At 44.8% G+C, this 14,670-nt stretch overlaps 1 protein-coding gene across 4 annotated transcripts in view; it reads right to left on the reverse strand.

Moving 5' to 3' along the window:
- Nucleotides 1-6,497: 6,497 nt before the first annotated feature.
- LOC115198065 (zeta-sarcoglycan) overlaps nt 6,498-14,670 on the reverse strand; it is a 47,532-nt gene continuing 39,359 nt past the window's right edge. For 2 of the 4 annotated variants that reach the window (XM_029759737.1, XM_029759738.1), the window contains one exon: nt 6,498-7,512. In XM_029759737.1, coding sequence (XP_029615597.1) covers nt 7,318-7,512 — 195 coding nt within the window. In that variant the 3' untranslated portion in view covers nt 6,498-7,317. The remainder of the gene's footprint in view (nt 7,513-14,670) is intronic. The other 2 variants (XR_003879166.1, XR_003879164.1) reach the window with 1 other exon arrangement.

A 14,670-nucleotide genomic window follows, 5' to 3' on the forward strand; every position in this document is an offset into this window, starting at 1 on the left:
GTGCCATTATTTAAAGTGACTAGTGATACCTTTATTAAGTCTGTTTATTTAAGTGGACAGTCAGTATGTTGGCAGCAGCTGCTCAATGTTAGTGATGGCTGTTTAACAGTCTGATGGCCTTGAGATAGAAGCTGTTTTTCAGTCTCTCGGTCCCAGCTTTGATACACCTGTACTGACCTGTACTGACCCTCGCCTTCTGGATGATAGCGAGGTGAACAGCTTAAGTGGTTGTTGTCCTTGATGATCTTTTTGGCCTTCCTGTGACATCGGGTGCTGTAGGTGTCCTGGAGGGCAGGTAGTTTGTCCCCGGTGATGTGTTGTGCAGACCGCACTACCCTCTCGAGAGCCTTGCGGTTGAGGGCAATGCAATTGCCTTACCAGGCAGTGATACAGCCCGACAGGATGCTCTCGATTGTGCATCTGTAAAAGTTTGTGAGTGTTTTAGATGACAAGCCAAATTTCTTCAGCCTCCTGAGGTTGAAGAGGTGCTGTTGCGCCTTCTTCACCACGCTGTCTGTGTGGGTGGACCATCATGTCCATGATGTGTATGCCAAGGAACTTAAAACTTTCCACCTTCTCCACTACTGTCCCTACAATGTGGATGGGGGGTGCACCCTCTGCTGTTTCCTGAAGTCCACGATCATCTCCTTTGTTTTGTTGACGTTGAGTGAGAGGTTATTTTCCTGACACCACACTCCGAGTATTCTCACCTCCTCCCTGTAGGCTGTCTCGTCATTGTTGGTAATCAGGCCTACCACTGTAGTGTTGTCTGCAAACTTGATGATTGAGTTGGAAGCATGCATGGCCACGCAATCATCGGTGAAGAGGGAGTACAGGAGAGGGCTAAGAATGCACCCTTGTGGGGCCTCAGTGTTGAGGATCAGCGGGGTGAAGATGTTGTTTTCTACCTTCACCACCTGGGGGCGGCCCATCAGAAAGCCCAGAACCCAGTTGCACAGGGCAGGGTCGAGACCCAGTGTCTCAAGCTTAATGACGAGTTTGGAGGGTACTAAATGCTGAGCTGTAGTCAATGAACAGCTTTCTTGCATAGGTATTCCTCTTGTCCAGATGGGGTAGGGCAGTGTGCAGTGTGATGGCGATTGCATCGTCAGCGGACCTATTGGGCGGTAAGCAAATTGGAGTGGGTGTAGGGTATCAGGTAAGGTGGAGATGATATAGTCCTTGACTAGTCTCTCAAAGCACTTCATGATGACAGAAGTGAGTGCAATGGGCGATAATCGTTTAGTTCAGTTACCTTAGCTTTCTTGGGAATAGGAACAATGGTGGCCATCTTGAAGCATGTGGGGACAACCGACTGGGATAGAGATTGGTTGAATATGTCCGTAAACACACCAGCCAGCTGGTCTGTGCATGCTCTGAGGAAACGGCTAGGGATGCTGTCTGGGCCGGCAGCCTTGCGAGGGTTAACACGTTTAAGTGTTTTACTCATGTTGGCCACAGAGAAGGAGAGCCCACAGGCTTTGGTAGCGGGCCGTGTCAGTGGCACTGTATTGTCCTCAAAGCGAGCAAAGAAGTTGTTTAATTTGTCAGGGAGCAAGACGTCGATGTCCGCAACATAGCTGGTTTTCTTTTTGTAATCCATGATTGACTGTAGACCCTGCCACATACGTCTCGTGTTTGAGCTGTTGAGTTGCGACTCTACTTTGTCTCTATACTGACGCTTTGTTTGTTTGATTGCCTTGCGAAGGGAATAGCTGCACTGTTTGAATTTGGTCATGTTTCCGGTCGCCTTGCCATGATTAAAAGCGGTGGTTCGCGCTTTCAGCTTCACGCGAATGCTGTCATCAATCCACAGTTTCTGGTTAGGGAAGGTTTTAATGGTCACAGAGGGTACGACATCTCCAATGCGCTTGCTAATAAACTCGCTCACCGAGTCAGAGTATACATTAATGTTGTTGCCTGAGGCTATCTGGAACATATCCCAGTCCACGTGATCGAAGCAATCTTGAAGCCTGGAATCCGATTGGTCAGTTGTATTGACCTGAGCACGGGCGTTTCCTGTTTTAGTTTCTGTCCATAGGCTGGGAGCAACAAAATGGAGTCATGGTCAGATTTGCCGAAGGCAGGGCGGGGGAGGGCTTTGTATGCATCGTGGAAGTTCGAGTTGCAATGATCCAGAAAGCTACCGGCTCTTGTCACGCATTTGATATGCTGATAGAATTTGGGAAGTATGGTATGGGGGGGGGGGGCTGTGACTATAATCGAAGAGAATTCCCTTGGAAGATAATGTGGTCGGCATTTGATTGTAAGGAATTCTACGTCGGGTGAACAAAAGGACTTGAGCTCCTGTATGTTGTTGTGATTACACCAAGAGTCAATAATCATAACCCCTGCCCTTCTTCTTACCAGAGAGATGTTTGTTTCTGTCGGCGCTGAGAGATCAACATTAAACTATGCTTTTTTTAAACCCTGTTTCCACTTCTTTGCTAAAATTTAAATGGATAACTTTCATCAATTGACCACTGAGTTATTGGCCCATTACACTTCCTAAGTTCCATTCTGCATTCAGACAGGACTTAAACCCACAATCCCTGGGATAGGAGGCCAGTGCCTTATCGATTAGGCCACTGGGGCACTGAGAAATCAGCATGACCAATACAAGCTGATAAAAGCAGTAAAAAGAAAATATCATGAAGGGCAATGAGACATGCCCATGAAACTATGCTTTTTTTTATCCTTGTTCACAATTCATTGCTAAAAACCCTGTGGATAGCAGATCATTTTCAATGGTTCAAATGTTCATTTTTTACATAGTGGCCTAATGTATAAGGCACTGGGCCCCAAAGCCAGTGGTTGTGGGTTTGAGTCCCATCTGGGATGTCTGAAAGTAGAGAACATTACACACCCACTGTCCTTGCTATACACCTCATTTCTCAGCTAAAAAGATGTTAAGCGCAGCAGAAGTGTGCTGGGCCCAAATCCCAAGGATCGAAACCATCCTCTTCTATGGAGGTTTTGCCTCAGCTAGCCCAAAAGTCTGATATTATCAGTGACGTCTCTGCTTTGCTTGTAATATTTAAATGTTGGTTTTGATTTGATTTCAAGTAATCCCTGCTAACAAATGGGTGTTTGCTTGTAAATTCTCACATGGAGTGACTGTGTTGCCAGAGTGAATGTACAAATGCATCCCACATGCGAAGACACACACACAAGAAACACCCACATCAAAGTACGCATCTTTTCAATCTTAATTTCTTAATGGAAATCAGCCAATACAGTCCCTCATTAATGCTACTCTGTTATCTTTATTTTAGAAGAATAACTGCCTCTAAATAGGGATAGGCATTTTCAAACCCCAAAATAATGTGATGCAGCTCATGTTTCTTAAAATAGCCATCACTGCAGGAAGAGCATAGGAAAGTTCAATATGTCTTATACCTATACAGGAGGAGATAAGCAAAAGCACATCCGACACCACCTCAGCCCATTGCAAGCAGCTCAAACTGTCTCAAAGGTCTTAAAAAAACATGGTCCTTAGCATCATAGCTTGTCTCTGCTGGAGGGGTAACAGTGCCCTGGGGTTACAGGAGGACCAGAAAAGTGAAGGGTTGTGGGAGTTAGACTCTTTCAGATGCATCTCCTTACAGGATAATCTGGCCACAGGGCCACAGGTGTCTGATGGGTTTTACTTGACTAAAAAGCTTAATAAATGGAGGAATCAATAAGGGTGAGGGAGGGAACATAACTACTAGATGTTACTGTTGGATAAGATCTATGGAACGGTTTCCTAGACACAGATTAAGGGCAGTCATGGACTAAATGACAAAAGGAGCTGTGGTGATTCATTTGTTATTAAGATACCTTGATAGAAAATGACTCAGGTAAAAGTGAAAGTCACCCAGTAAAATGCTAGTTGAGTAATAGTCTAAAAGTATTTAGTTTTAAATATACTTAAGTATCAAAAGCGAATGTAGCTGCTGCAATATACTTAAGTATCAAAAATGAAAGTATAAATTGTTTCAAATTCCTTATATTAAGCAAACCAGATGGCACAATGTTATTGCTTTTTGAATTTACGGATAGCCAGATGCACACTCCAACATTTACAAATAAAATAAACAAAGTAATTGTGTTTAGTGAGTCCGCAAGGGTTGTTCTCTTGATGAGTGTGTGAATTGGACAATTTTCCTGTCCTGCTAAGCATTCAAAATGTAACGAGTACTTTTGGGTGTCAAGGAAAATGTAAAAAGTACATAATTTTGAAGTAAAAGTAAAAGTCCAAAATATAAATAGTAAAGTAAAGTATATATACCCACCCCCAAAAAATACTTAAGTAGTACTCTAAAGTATTTTTACTTAAGTACTTTACACCACTAACAAGGAGATTCTCCAGGCTTAATCTGTGTCAGGGAAACCATCCCTATATGAAAATGATTAACCCATATTCTTCTCTAAACCATTTAGCTTTCTTATTGAGCATCATGTTATTTAGACCTGTATGGAAATCAGGTAAAGTGTAAATTCATAAACTATCAAATAATAGGTCAAACTAAATGTTTTTGTATTTACCAGTACCATTACAAATCTTTATCAAACATGTTTTAGTTTAAAGTACAGTACATGGAACATAGAAAACATAACATTTGAAATTATTACACTTTTAAGACAATTGAAAATACAGCAATACCCATCAAGCATTTATGAAAAACAAACTTTGACATTTCTAGACTTTGAAAAAAATACATGGAAAAATGTGTGCTTTAATTAGTGTGATACAAACTGCCTTTTTCAAACTTCGTCTAGGAGATCATCTTCTTCGGAGATACTGACAGGCTCAATCATATTTTCAATCACGTGTTTTCCATAGCAAAGGTGCCTGTGTTTTATCTCTCCCCCAGTTCTCTTTTTTCCTTTACAGTGTACTGTATATATATATATATATATATATATATATATATATATATATATACACACATATATATACACTGCTCAAAAAAATCTTGGGAACACTTAAACAACACATCCTAGATCTGAATGAAATAAATAATCTTATTAAATACTTTTTTCTTTACATAGTTGAATGTGCTGACTACAAAATCACTCAAAAATAATCAATTGAAATCCAATTTATCAACCCATGGAGGTCTGGATTTGGAGTCACACTCAAAATTAAAGTGGAAAACCACACTACAGGCTGATCCAACTTTGATGTAATGTCCTTAAAACAAGTCAAAATGAGGCTCAGTATTGTGTGTGGCCTCCACGTGCCTGTATGACCTCCCTACAATGCCTGGGCATGCTCCTGATGAGGTGGCGGACGGTCTCCTGAGGGATCTCCTCCCAGATCTGGACTAAAGCATCCGCCAACTCCTGGACAGTCTGTGGTGCAACGTGGTGTTGGTGGATGGAGCGAGACATGATGTCCTAGATGTGCTCAATTGGATTCAGGTCTGGGGAACGGGTGGGCCAGTCCATAGCATCAATGCCTTCCTCTTGCAGGAACTGCTGACACACTCCAGCCACATGAGGTCTAGCATTGTCTTGCATTAGGAGGAACCTAGGGCCAACCGCACGAGCATATGGTCTCACAAGGGGTCTGAGGATCTCATCTCGGTACCTAATGGCAGTCAGGCTACCTCTGGTGAGCACATGGAGGGCTGTGCGGCCCCCCAAAGAAATGCCACCCCACACCATGACTGACCCACCGCCAAACCGGTCATGCTGGAGGATGTTGCAGGCAGCAGAACGTTCTCCACGGCGTCTCCAGACTCTGTCACGTCTGTCACATGTGCTCAGTGTGAACCTGCTTTCATCTGTGAAGAGCATAGGGCGCCAGTGGCGAATTTGCCAATCTTGGTGTTCTCTGGCAAATGCCAAATGTCCTGCACGGTGTTGGGCTGTAAGCACAACCCCCACCTGTGGACGTCGGGCCCTCATACCACCCTCATGGAGTCTGTTTCTGACCGTTTGAGCAGACACATGCACATTTGTGGCCTGCTGGAGGTCATTTTGCAGGGCTCTGGCATTGCTCCTCCTTGCACAAAGGCGGAGGTAGCGGTCCTGCTGCTGGGTTGTTGCCCTCCTACGGCCTCCTCTACGTCTCCTGATGTACTGGCCTGTCTCCTGGTAGCACCTCCATGCTCTGGACACTACGCTGACAGACACAGCAAACCTTCTTGCCACAGCTCACATTGATGTGCCATCCTGGATGAGCTGCACTACCTGAGCCACTTGTGTGGGTTGTAGACTCCGTCTCATGCTACTACTAGAGTGAAAGCACCGCCAGCATTCAAAAGTGACCAAAACATCAGCCAGGAAGCATAGGAACTGAGAAGTGGTCTTTGGTCACCACCTGCAGAACCACTCCTTTATTGGGGGTGTCTTGCTAATTGCCTATAATTTCCACCTGTTGTCTATTCCATTTGCACAACAGCATGTGAAATTTATTGTCAATCAGTGTTGCTTCCTAAGTGGACAGTTTGATTTCACAGAAGTGTGATTGACTTGGAGTTACATTGTGTTGTTTAAGTGTTCCCTTTATTTTTTTGAGCAGTGTATATATATATATTTTTTGTACTGTATCATGATTAGTCTGTTATATAACTGTCATTGAATCCAGTATAGAAAAAAATAAAAATACAGTACAAAAATAAAGCGGCGTCCTCTGGGCTCAGCTGTTCTGAAACATGGGCCCAGTCCAGAAACAACCCATAGCGCCTTCACTGTATCCCCTAGCTTCTTCGCTCTAGGCACTCATGTATATCTGAAAGTATTGGATAGGCCATTCATGTGCTTGTGGGAAGTGGGAAACTTGGTGGTCCTATATTCGACACGATTGTATTCGAATGCTTTTGGAGTCGGAAAAAGTCTTCAATCAATAAGATTTTAGCTAAACGTTGCTAACAATAAAGTTAGCTAGCTTGCTTAACATTTAAAATATGGTCTAACTAGTTGCATTATCCACATTGATATGTTTGCAAAAGTTCCAAAACGGATTTGCTGTCATCTTTTGGTTGAAAAGGTGAAAGGTCAGAGGTGAAAGGTCAGAGGTGAACTCGGCACCTCGGGTAAAAACATTTTAGTTCAAGTGAAACTTCCCAGTCGGAACTCCAAACTTCTGATAACTCCAACAGCACGTGACCCATTAGTACCACGGTGGTAGGTCCAACTTGCCCTCTGATTGGCTGAGTGAAATGTTAGCCATATTACTTATACTTGTCACGTCTACATCAAGTCAGAGCAAGGTGCTAGTGTTCTGGACGGGGCCAAGGTTTCTCCACTGTCGTTATGTTGCTATTATTGATGCTGGAGCAGCAGTGAGCATCACAGCCAAGGTGGTGGAAGAGTGTTCTTATATCAGTTCCAGAGACAGACGTTGCTTGTGGAATAGCAGCTGGAGCTGCTGCCGGCAGGGGAGAGGTACAGCTTACCGTTGGGGCAGATGCACAGCTCGTACACAGTCTGTTTCTGAGAAGCTGCGTCCGAGGACGGGGAGTAGACACCAAGTGGAAGAAAGCTCCCCAGTCGGATCGTGTTTGCATCTAAAAAGATCTGATTGGAAAATAGAATCAGGATTTGATACTTTGTCTAGCCTAAAGCAATGATACATTTTCTGAAAGGTATATTCATACCAATTCAACTAAATAATGATATGTGAATGGGGGTGATTTGAGTGCATTGGGAATAGGGGAGACCTGGTACAACTGTAACAGGCTAAATGACTCAAGTTAGAAATCACTTAGACAGCTGTTATTCAATGTGCCAATGCTTGGTTAGTGTCTCTACATGTCTATTATGTGTTTTTGAAGTGCATCTATATATTTGTTTTTATTATTGTATTCATTGACCACCTTGAATTTTGTATTACTGACCTCTGGAACATTATAGACATATATAATTTTTATCAGCAAGATGACAATAATAATTGTTGTACTTTCTCACAATAATAATTATTAAAGTATCCTATGCTTGGGGTTAGTTGTAACGCAGTGTTACAACTTACCCCTTGTTACAACTTACCTCTTACCTAGAACTATATACAGTATACAGTATAGACACATTTTATTTATATGTATTTTTTCCACATCCATCTGCATGGATGTCTGGATTTCACTCTTTTGGACTGTTTTTGTCCTGTCTCACACCTTCTGCTATGTATTGCTATGTATCAGAGCAGCTCACAGATCACTGCACCTGTACATAGCCCATCTGTAAATAGCCCATCCAACTACCTCATCCCCATACTGTATTTATTTATTTATCTTGCTCCTTTGCACCCCAGTATCTCTACTTGCACATTCATCTTCTGCACATCAATGACTCCAGTGTTTAATTGGTATATTGTAATTACTTCGCCACCATGGCCTGTTTATTGCCTTACCTCCCTTATCTTACCTCATTTGCACACACTGTATATAGACTTTTTCTACTGTATTATTGACTGTATGTTTGTTTATTCCATGTGTAACTCTGTGTTGTTGTATGTGTCGCACTGCTTTGCTTCATTCTTGGCCAGGTCGCAGTTGTAAATGAGAACTTGTTCTCCACTAGCCTACCTGGTTAAATAAATTGAAATAATATATATTTTTTTAAATTACACGTACAAAAGTCTTGATAATTAGAAAATATTTAATGTACCTGTTTAAAAAAAGGGTCAAATAAATGGAAACCATATACATATTAGACGTGCATAAGCCATTTTTAATTTTTTTTTACTCAAAATACAGTCGTCTCTAAGTATTGTGTCATTACCACAACAACAAGCAAATTACATGATAATAATGTTTTTTCAAAAGTTTGTTGTCTTGGTTACCATGGATATGAATAGTGACAGTGGAGAACATGGATGTCATGGAGGGAGATTCAAATGTTAATGCCGGGAAATAATAAAAACATAAAGGTAAATATGACTTGAGAAGAAAGGTGTATAAAATCGAGCACACAGCCATGCGATCTCCATAGACAAACATTGGCAGTAGAATGGCCTTACTGAAGAGCTCAGTGACAACTGTCACAGTCATAGGATGTTACCATTCCAAAAAGTCAGTTAGACAAATTTCGGTCCTGCTAAAACTGCCCCGGTCAACTGAAAGTGCTCTTATTATGAAGTGGAAACGTCTAGGAGCAACAACGGCTCAGCCGCCAAGTTGCAGGCCACACAAGCTCACATACCGGGACCACCACTGAAGCGCATATCATGTATAAATCGTCTGTCTTCGGTTGCAACACTCACTACCGAGTTCCAAACTGCCTCTGGAAGCAACGCCAGCACAAGAACTGTTCATCGGGAGCTTCATGAAATGGCTCTCCATGGCCGAGCAGCCGCACACAAGCCTAAGATCACCATGTGCAATACCAAGCGTCTGCTGGAGTAGTGTAAAGCTAGCCGCCATTGGACTCTGGAGCAGTGGTGAATGAATCACGCGTCACCATCTGTCAGTCCGACGGACGAATCTGGGTTTGGCGGATGCCATGAGAACTCTACCTAGTGCCAACTGTGACGTTTGATGGAAGAGGAATAATGGTCTGGGGCTGGTTTTCGTGGTTCGGCCCCTTAGTTCCAGTGCAGGGAAACCAACTTTGTGGCAACAGTTTGGGGAAGGCCCTTTCCTGTTTCAGCATGACAATGCCCCCATGCACAAAGCGAGGTCTATACAGAAATGGTTTGTGTCGAAATCGGTGTGGAAGAACTTGACTGACCTGCACAGAGCCCTGACCTCAACCCCATTGAACACCTTTGGGATGAATTGGAACGCCGACTGTGAGCCAGGCCTAGTTGCCCAACATCAGTGTCCAACCTCACTAATGCTCTTGTGGCTGAATAGAGGCAAGGTTCTGTAGCAATGCTCCAACATCTAGTGGAAACCCTTCCCAGAAAAGTGGAAGCTGTTATAGCAGCAAAGGGGGGACCAACTTCATACTAATGCCCATGATTTTGGAATGAGATGTTCGACGAGCAAGTGTCCACGTACTTTTGGTCATGTAGTGTATACAAACAAAATCAACCAAGATCCTATAAGATACCAGGAGTATCTTAATAAGAAACAAAAAGAAAGCTAACTCGTGAGAAAAGAAAGAGGTGAACTGAAACCCATCTCACAACTTTCCCAGCAAGAAAAAAATTAAATAAACCAAAGAAACAGAAGATCAACTATCCATAAAAGAGTAGTTATAGAGTCATGCCTGTCAAGGAACACACCCCCACACTCACCTGAAGTCTTACAGCTACAGAATGATGCCCTGCCTGCCCTTCAAATGACTCCATATCTATGTGAATGTTTTGGCACACAGACCGTGATAATTCACCAAACAGAGGCAGACAAAGCACAACCTTCCACTTCACCACAGCCTTCTCCTAGCACAATACATTACATACATGAGGGACTGATTGGAAAGCGGTGTGTTGTGAAATATAATGAAGACCCTTACCCTGGTATTATTATTTTATTTATTTAACCTTTATTTAACTAGGCAAGTCAGTTAAGAACAAATTCTCATTTACAATGACGCCTTCACCGGCCAAACCCGGACGACGCTGGGCCAATTTTGCGCTGCCCAATAGGACTCCCAATCACGGCCGGTTGTGATACACCCTGGATTCAAACCAGTGTCTGTAGTGACGCCTCAAGCACTGAGATGCAGTGCCTTAGACCGCTGCGTCACTCAGGAGCCCATTATACAAGATGTTGATGCAGAGAGCTGTGCTCTAGTCAATACGATGAATCGTGTAGGAGCCAACCGATTATTTTGGCCAATGAGAGAGGACATTGTATGGCACCAACCAGAGAATATGTTTGGGCTTGTCCCTGAGCCTCATCCAGTGACAAAACAGGATATGACGCTTGATGGCGCAATCTGGGAGGAAATGTGGTCTCTCGTTAAGCAATAGAGAGTATTAAGGGCAAAACCTAATCTTGATTGAGCACACACCTGTCTCATGAGTCTGAATCAATAGACTGCAGCCAGTGAACAATAATGTGTTTAATGTCAACCAGTGTTTCCAATCTTGTACATATATTTCGGCCTAATGCCTTGAATCCCAAAATTGTTCTTTAATATGCTTTAAGTTAATGAGGCAATGTGTCTTTGTTTTTTGAGGTTTCAAATGGTGTGTTCTATATCTTCAATCAAATTAAGCATGTACAACTGTGACATTAAAATGTTTAATGGTGTTCTTTCATCAGTTATTTTATATGGAATGTAATTTCTACCACATTGTCATTAACACAACGCTAAGTCATTACCATCATGGCACATATTTTTGAGGAAAAAGTGTATTAAATTACATTTACATTTTACATTTACGTCATTTAGCAGACGCTCTTATCCAGAGCGACTTACAAATTGGTGCATTCACCATATGATATCCAGTGGAACAACCACTTTACAATATTACATCTATATATTTTTTGGGGGTGGGAGGGTAGGGGGGAGGGTTAGAAGGATTACTTAATCCTATCCCAGGTATTCCTTAAAGAGGTGGGGTTTCAGGTGTCTCCGGAAGGTGGTGATTGACTCCGCTGTCCTGGCGTCGTGAGGGAGCTTGTTCCACCATTGGGGTGCCAGAGCAGCGAACAGTTTTGACTGGGCTGAGCGGGAACTGTGCTTCCGCAGAGGTAGGGAGGTGAGCAGGCCAGAGGTGGATGAACGCAGTGCCCTTCTTTGGGTGTAGGGACTGATCAGAGCCTGAAGGTACAGAGGTGCCGTTCCCCTCACAGCTCCGTAGGCAAGCACCATGGTCTTGTAGCAGATGCGAGCTTCAACTGGAAGCCAGTGGAGTGTGCGGAGGAGCGGGGTGACGTGAGAGAACTTGGGAAGGTTGAACACCAGACGGGCTACGGCGTTCTGGATGAGTTGTAGGGGTTTAATGGCACAGGCAGGGAGCCCCGCCAACAGCGAGTTGCAGTAATCCAGACGGGAGATGACAAGTGCCTGGATTAGGACCTGCGCCGCTTCCTGTGTGAGGCAGGGTCGTACTCTGCGAATGTTGTAGAGCATGTACCTACAGGATCGGGTCACCGCCTTGATGTTAGCAGAGAACGACAGGGTGTTGTCCAGGGTCACGCCAAGGCTCTTAGCACTCTGGGAGGAGGACACAATGGAGTTGTCAACCGTGATGGCGAGATCATGGAACGGGCAGTCCTTCCCCGGGAGGAAGAGCAGCTCCGTCTTGCCGAGGTTCAGCTTGAGGTGGTGATCCGTCATCCACACTGATATGTCTGCCAGACATGCAGAGATGCGATTCGCCACCTGGTTATCAGAAGGGGGAAAGGAGAAGATTAATTGTGTGTTGTCTGCGTAGCAATGATAGGAGAGACCATGTGAGGATATGACAGAGCCAAGTGACTTGGTGTATAGTGAGAATAGGAGAGGGCCTAGAACTGAGCCCTGGGGGACACCAGTGGAGACGGATTCTCGCCACGCCACCTGGTAGGAGCGACCTGTTAGGTAGGACGCAAACCAAGAGTGAGCCGCGCCGGAGATGCCCAACTCGGAGAGGGTGGAGAGGAGGATCTGATGGTTCACAGTATCAAAGGCAGCAGATAGGTCTAGAAGGATGAGAGCAGAGGAGAGAGAGTTAGCTTTAGCAGTGCGGAGAGCCTCCGTGACACAGAGAAGAGCAGTCTCAGTTGAATGACCAGTCTTGAAACCTGACTGAATTGGATCAAGAAGGTCATTCTGAGAGAGATAGCAAGAGAGCTGGCCAAGGACGGCACGCTCAAGAGTTTTGGAGAGAAAGAATGAAGGGATACTGGTCTGTAGTTGTTGATATCGGAGGGATCGAGTGTAGGTTTTTTGAGAAGGGGTGCAACTCTCGCTCTCTTGAAGACGGAAGGGACGTAGCCAGCGGTCAAGGATGAGTTGATGAGCGAGGTAAGGGAGAAGGCCTCCGGAAATGGTCTGGAGAAGAGAGGAGGGGATAGGGTCAAGCGGGCAGGTTGTTGTGCGGCCGGCCATCACAAGTCGCAAGATTTCATCTGGAGAGAGAGTGGAGAAAGAGGTCAAAGCATAGGGTAGGGCAATGTGAGCAGGACCAGCGGTGTTGTTTGACTTAGCAAACGAGGATCGGTTGTCGTCAACCTTCTTTTCAAAATGGTTGACAAAGTCATCCGCAGAGGGGGGGGGGAGGATTCAGGAGGGAGGAGAAGGTGGCAAAGAGCTTCCTAGGGTTAGAGGCAGATGCTTGGAATTTAGAGTGGTAGAAAGTGGCTTTAGCAGCAGAAACAGAGGAAGAAAATGTGGAGAGGAGGGAGTGAAAAGATGCCAGGTCCGCAGGGAGGCAAGTTTTCCTCCATTTCCGCACGGCTGCCCGGAGCCCTGTTCTGTGAGCTCGCAATGAGTCGTCAAGCCACGGAGCAGGAGGGAAGGACCGAGCCGGCTGGGAGGATAGGGGACATAGAGAGTCAAAGGATGCAGAAAGGGAGGAGAGGAGGGTTTAGGAGGCAGAATCAGGAGATTGGTTGGAGAAGGATTGAGCAGAGGGAAGAGATGATAGGATGGAAGAGGAGAGAGTAGCAGGAGAGAGAGAGCGAAGGTTGCGACGGCGCAATACCATCTGAGTAGGGGCAGAGTGAGTAGTGTTGGAGGAGAGCGAGAGGGAAAAGGATACAAGGTAGTGGTCGGAGACTTGGAGGGGAGTTGCAGTGAGATTAGTAGAAGAACAGCATCTAGTAAAGATGAGGTCAAGCGTATTGCCTGCCTTGTGAGTAGGGGGGGACAGTGAGAGGGTGAGGTCAAAAGAGGAGAGGAGTGGAAAGAAGGAGGCAGAGAGAAATGAGTCAAAGGTAGACGTAGGGAGGTTAAAGTCACCTAGAATTGTGAGGGGTGAGCCATCCTCAGGAAAGGAACTTATCAAGGCGTCAAGCTCATTGATGAACTCTCCAAGGGAACCTGGAGGGCGATAAATGATAAGGATGTTAAGCTTGAATGGGCTAGTGATTATGACAGCATGGAATTCAAAGAAGGAGATAGACAGATGGGTCAGGGGAGAAAGAGAGAATGTCCACTTGAGAGAGATGAGGATTCCATTGCCACCACCCCGCTGACCAGATGTGGTCAGACGTGGTCAGACGAGGAGAGAGCAGTAGGAGTAGCAGTGTTTTCTGTGGTAATCCATGTTTCCGTCAGCGCCAAGAAGTCGAGGGGCTGGAGGGTAGCATAGGCTGAGATGAACTCTGCCTTGTTGGCCGCAGACCGGCAGTTCCAGAGGCTGCCGGAGACCTGGAACTCCATGTGGGTCGTGCGCGCTGGGACCACCAGGTTAGAGTGGCAGCGGCCATGCGGTGTGAAGCGTTTGTGTGGCCTGTGCAGAGAGGAGAGAACAGGGATAGACAGACACATAGTTGACAGGCTACAGGAAAGGCTACGCTAATGCAAAGGAGATTGGAATGAAAATTAACTAAACAACTGGGGAAGAGAGAGAGCAGGGCCTCCCTCACTAACCATTCACTGAAACACTCAAATATAACTTTTCCAACTTCCACTTTAGAAATTATAATTGATGTAAACTACAGTGGTTCAATGTTTCCAGGAATAGGCTCAAACTTAGTTTATTCAGCTAGATAACTTGGTACAGTATTCTTCCGTGAAACCCACCCTGGCGTCCTATGACGCCGTAGCTAACTAGCATGCTAGCATCCAATAACACACGGTTAGCACCAATACTTGGTTACAACAAACTACCAATGGATCATTCGTGTCCGTGTCTAG

Source organism: Salmo trutta, chromosome 8 (assembly GCF_901001165.1).
Source record: "Salmo trutta chromosome 8, fSalTru1.1, whole genome shotgun sequence".
Lineage (NCBI taxonomy): Eukaryota > Metazoa > Chordata > Actinopteri > Salmoniformes > Salmonidae > Salmo > Salmo trutta.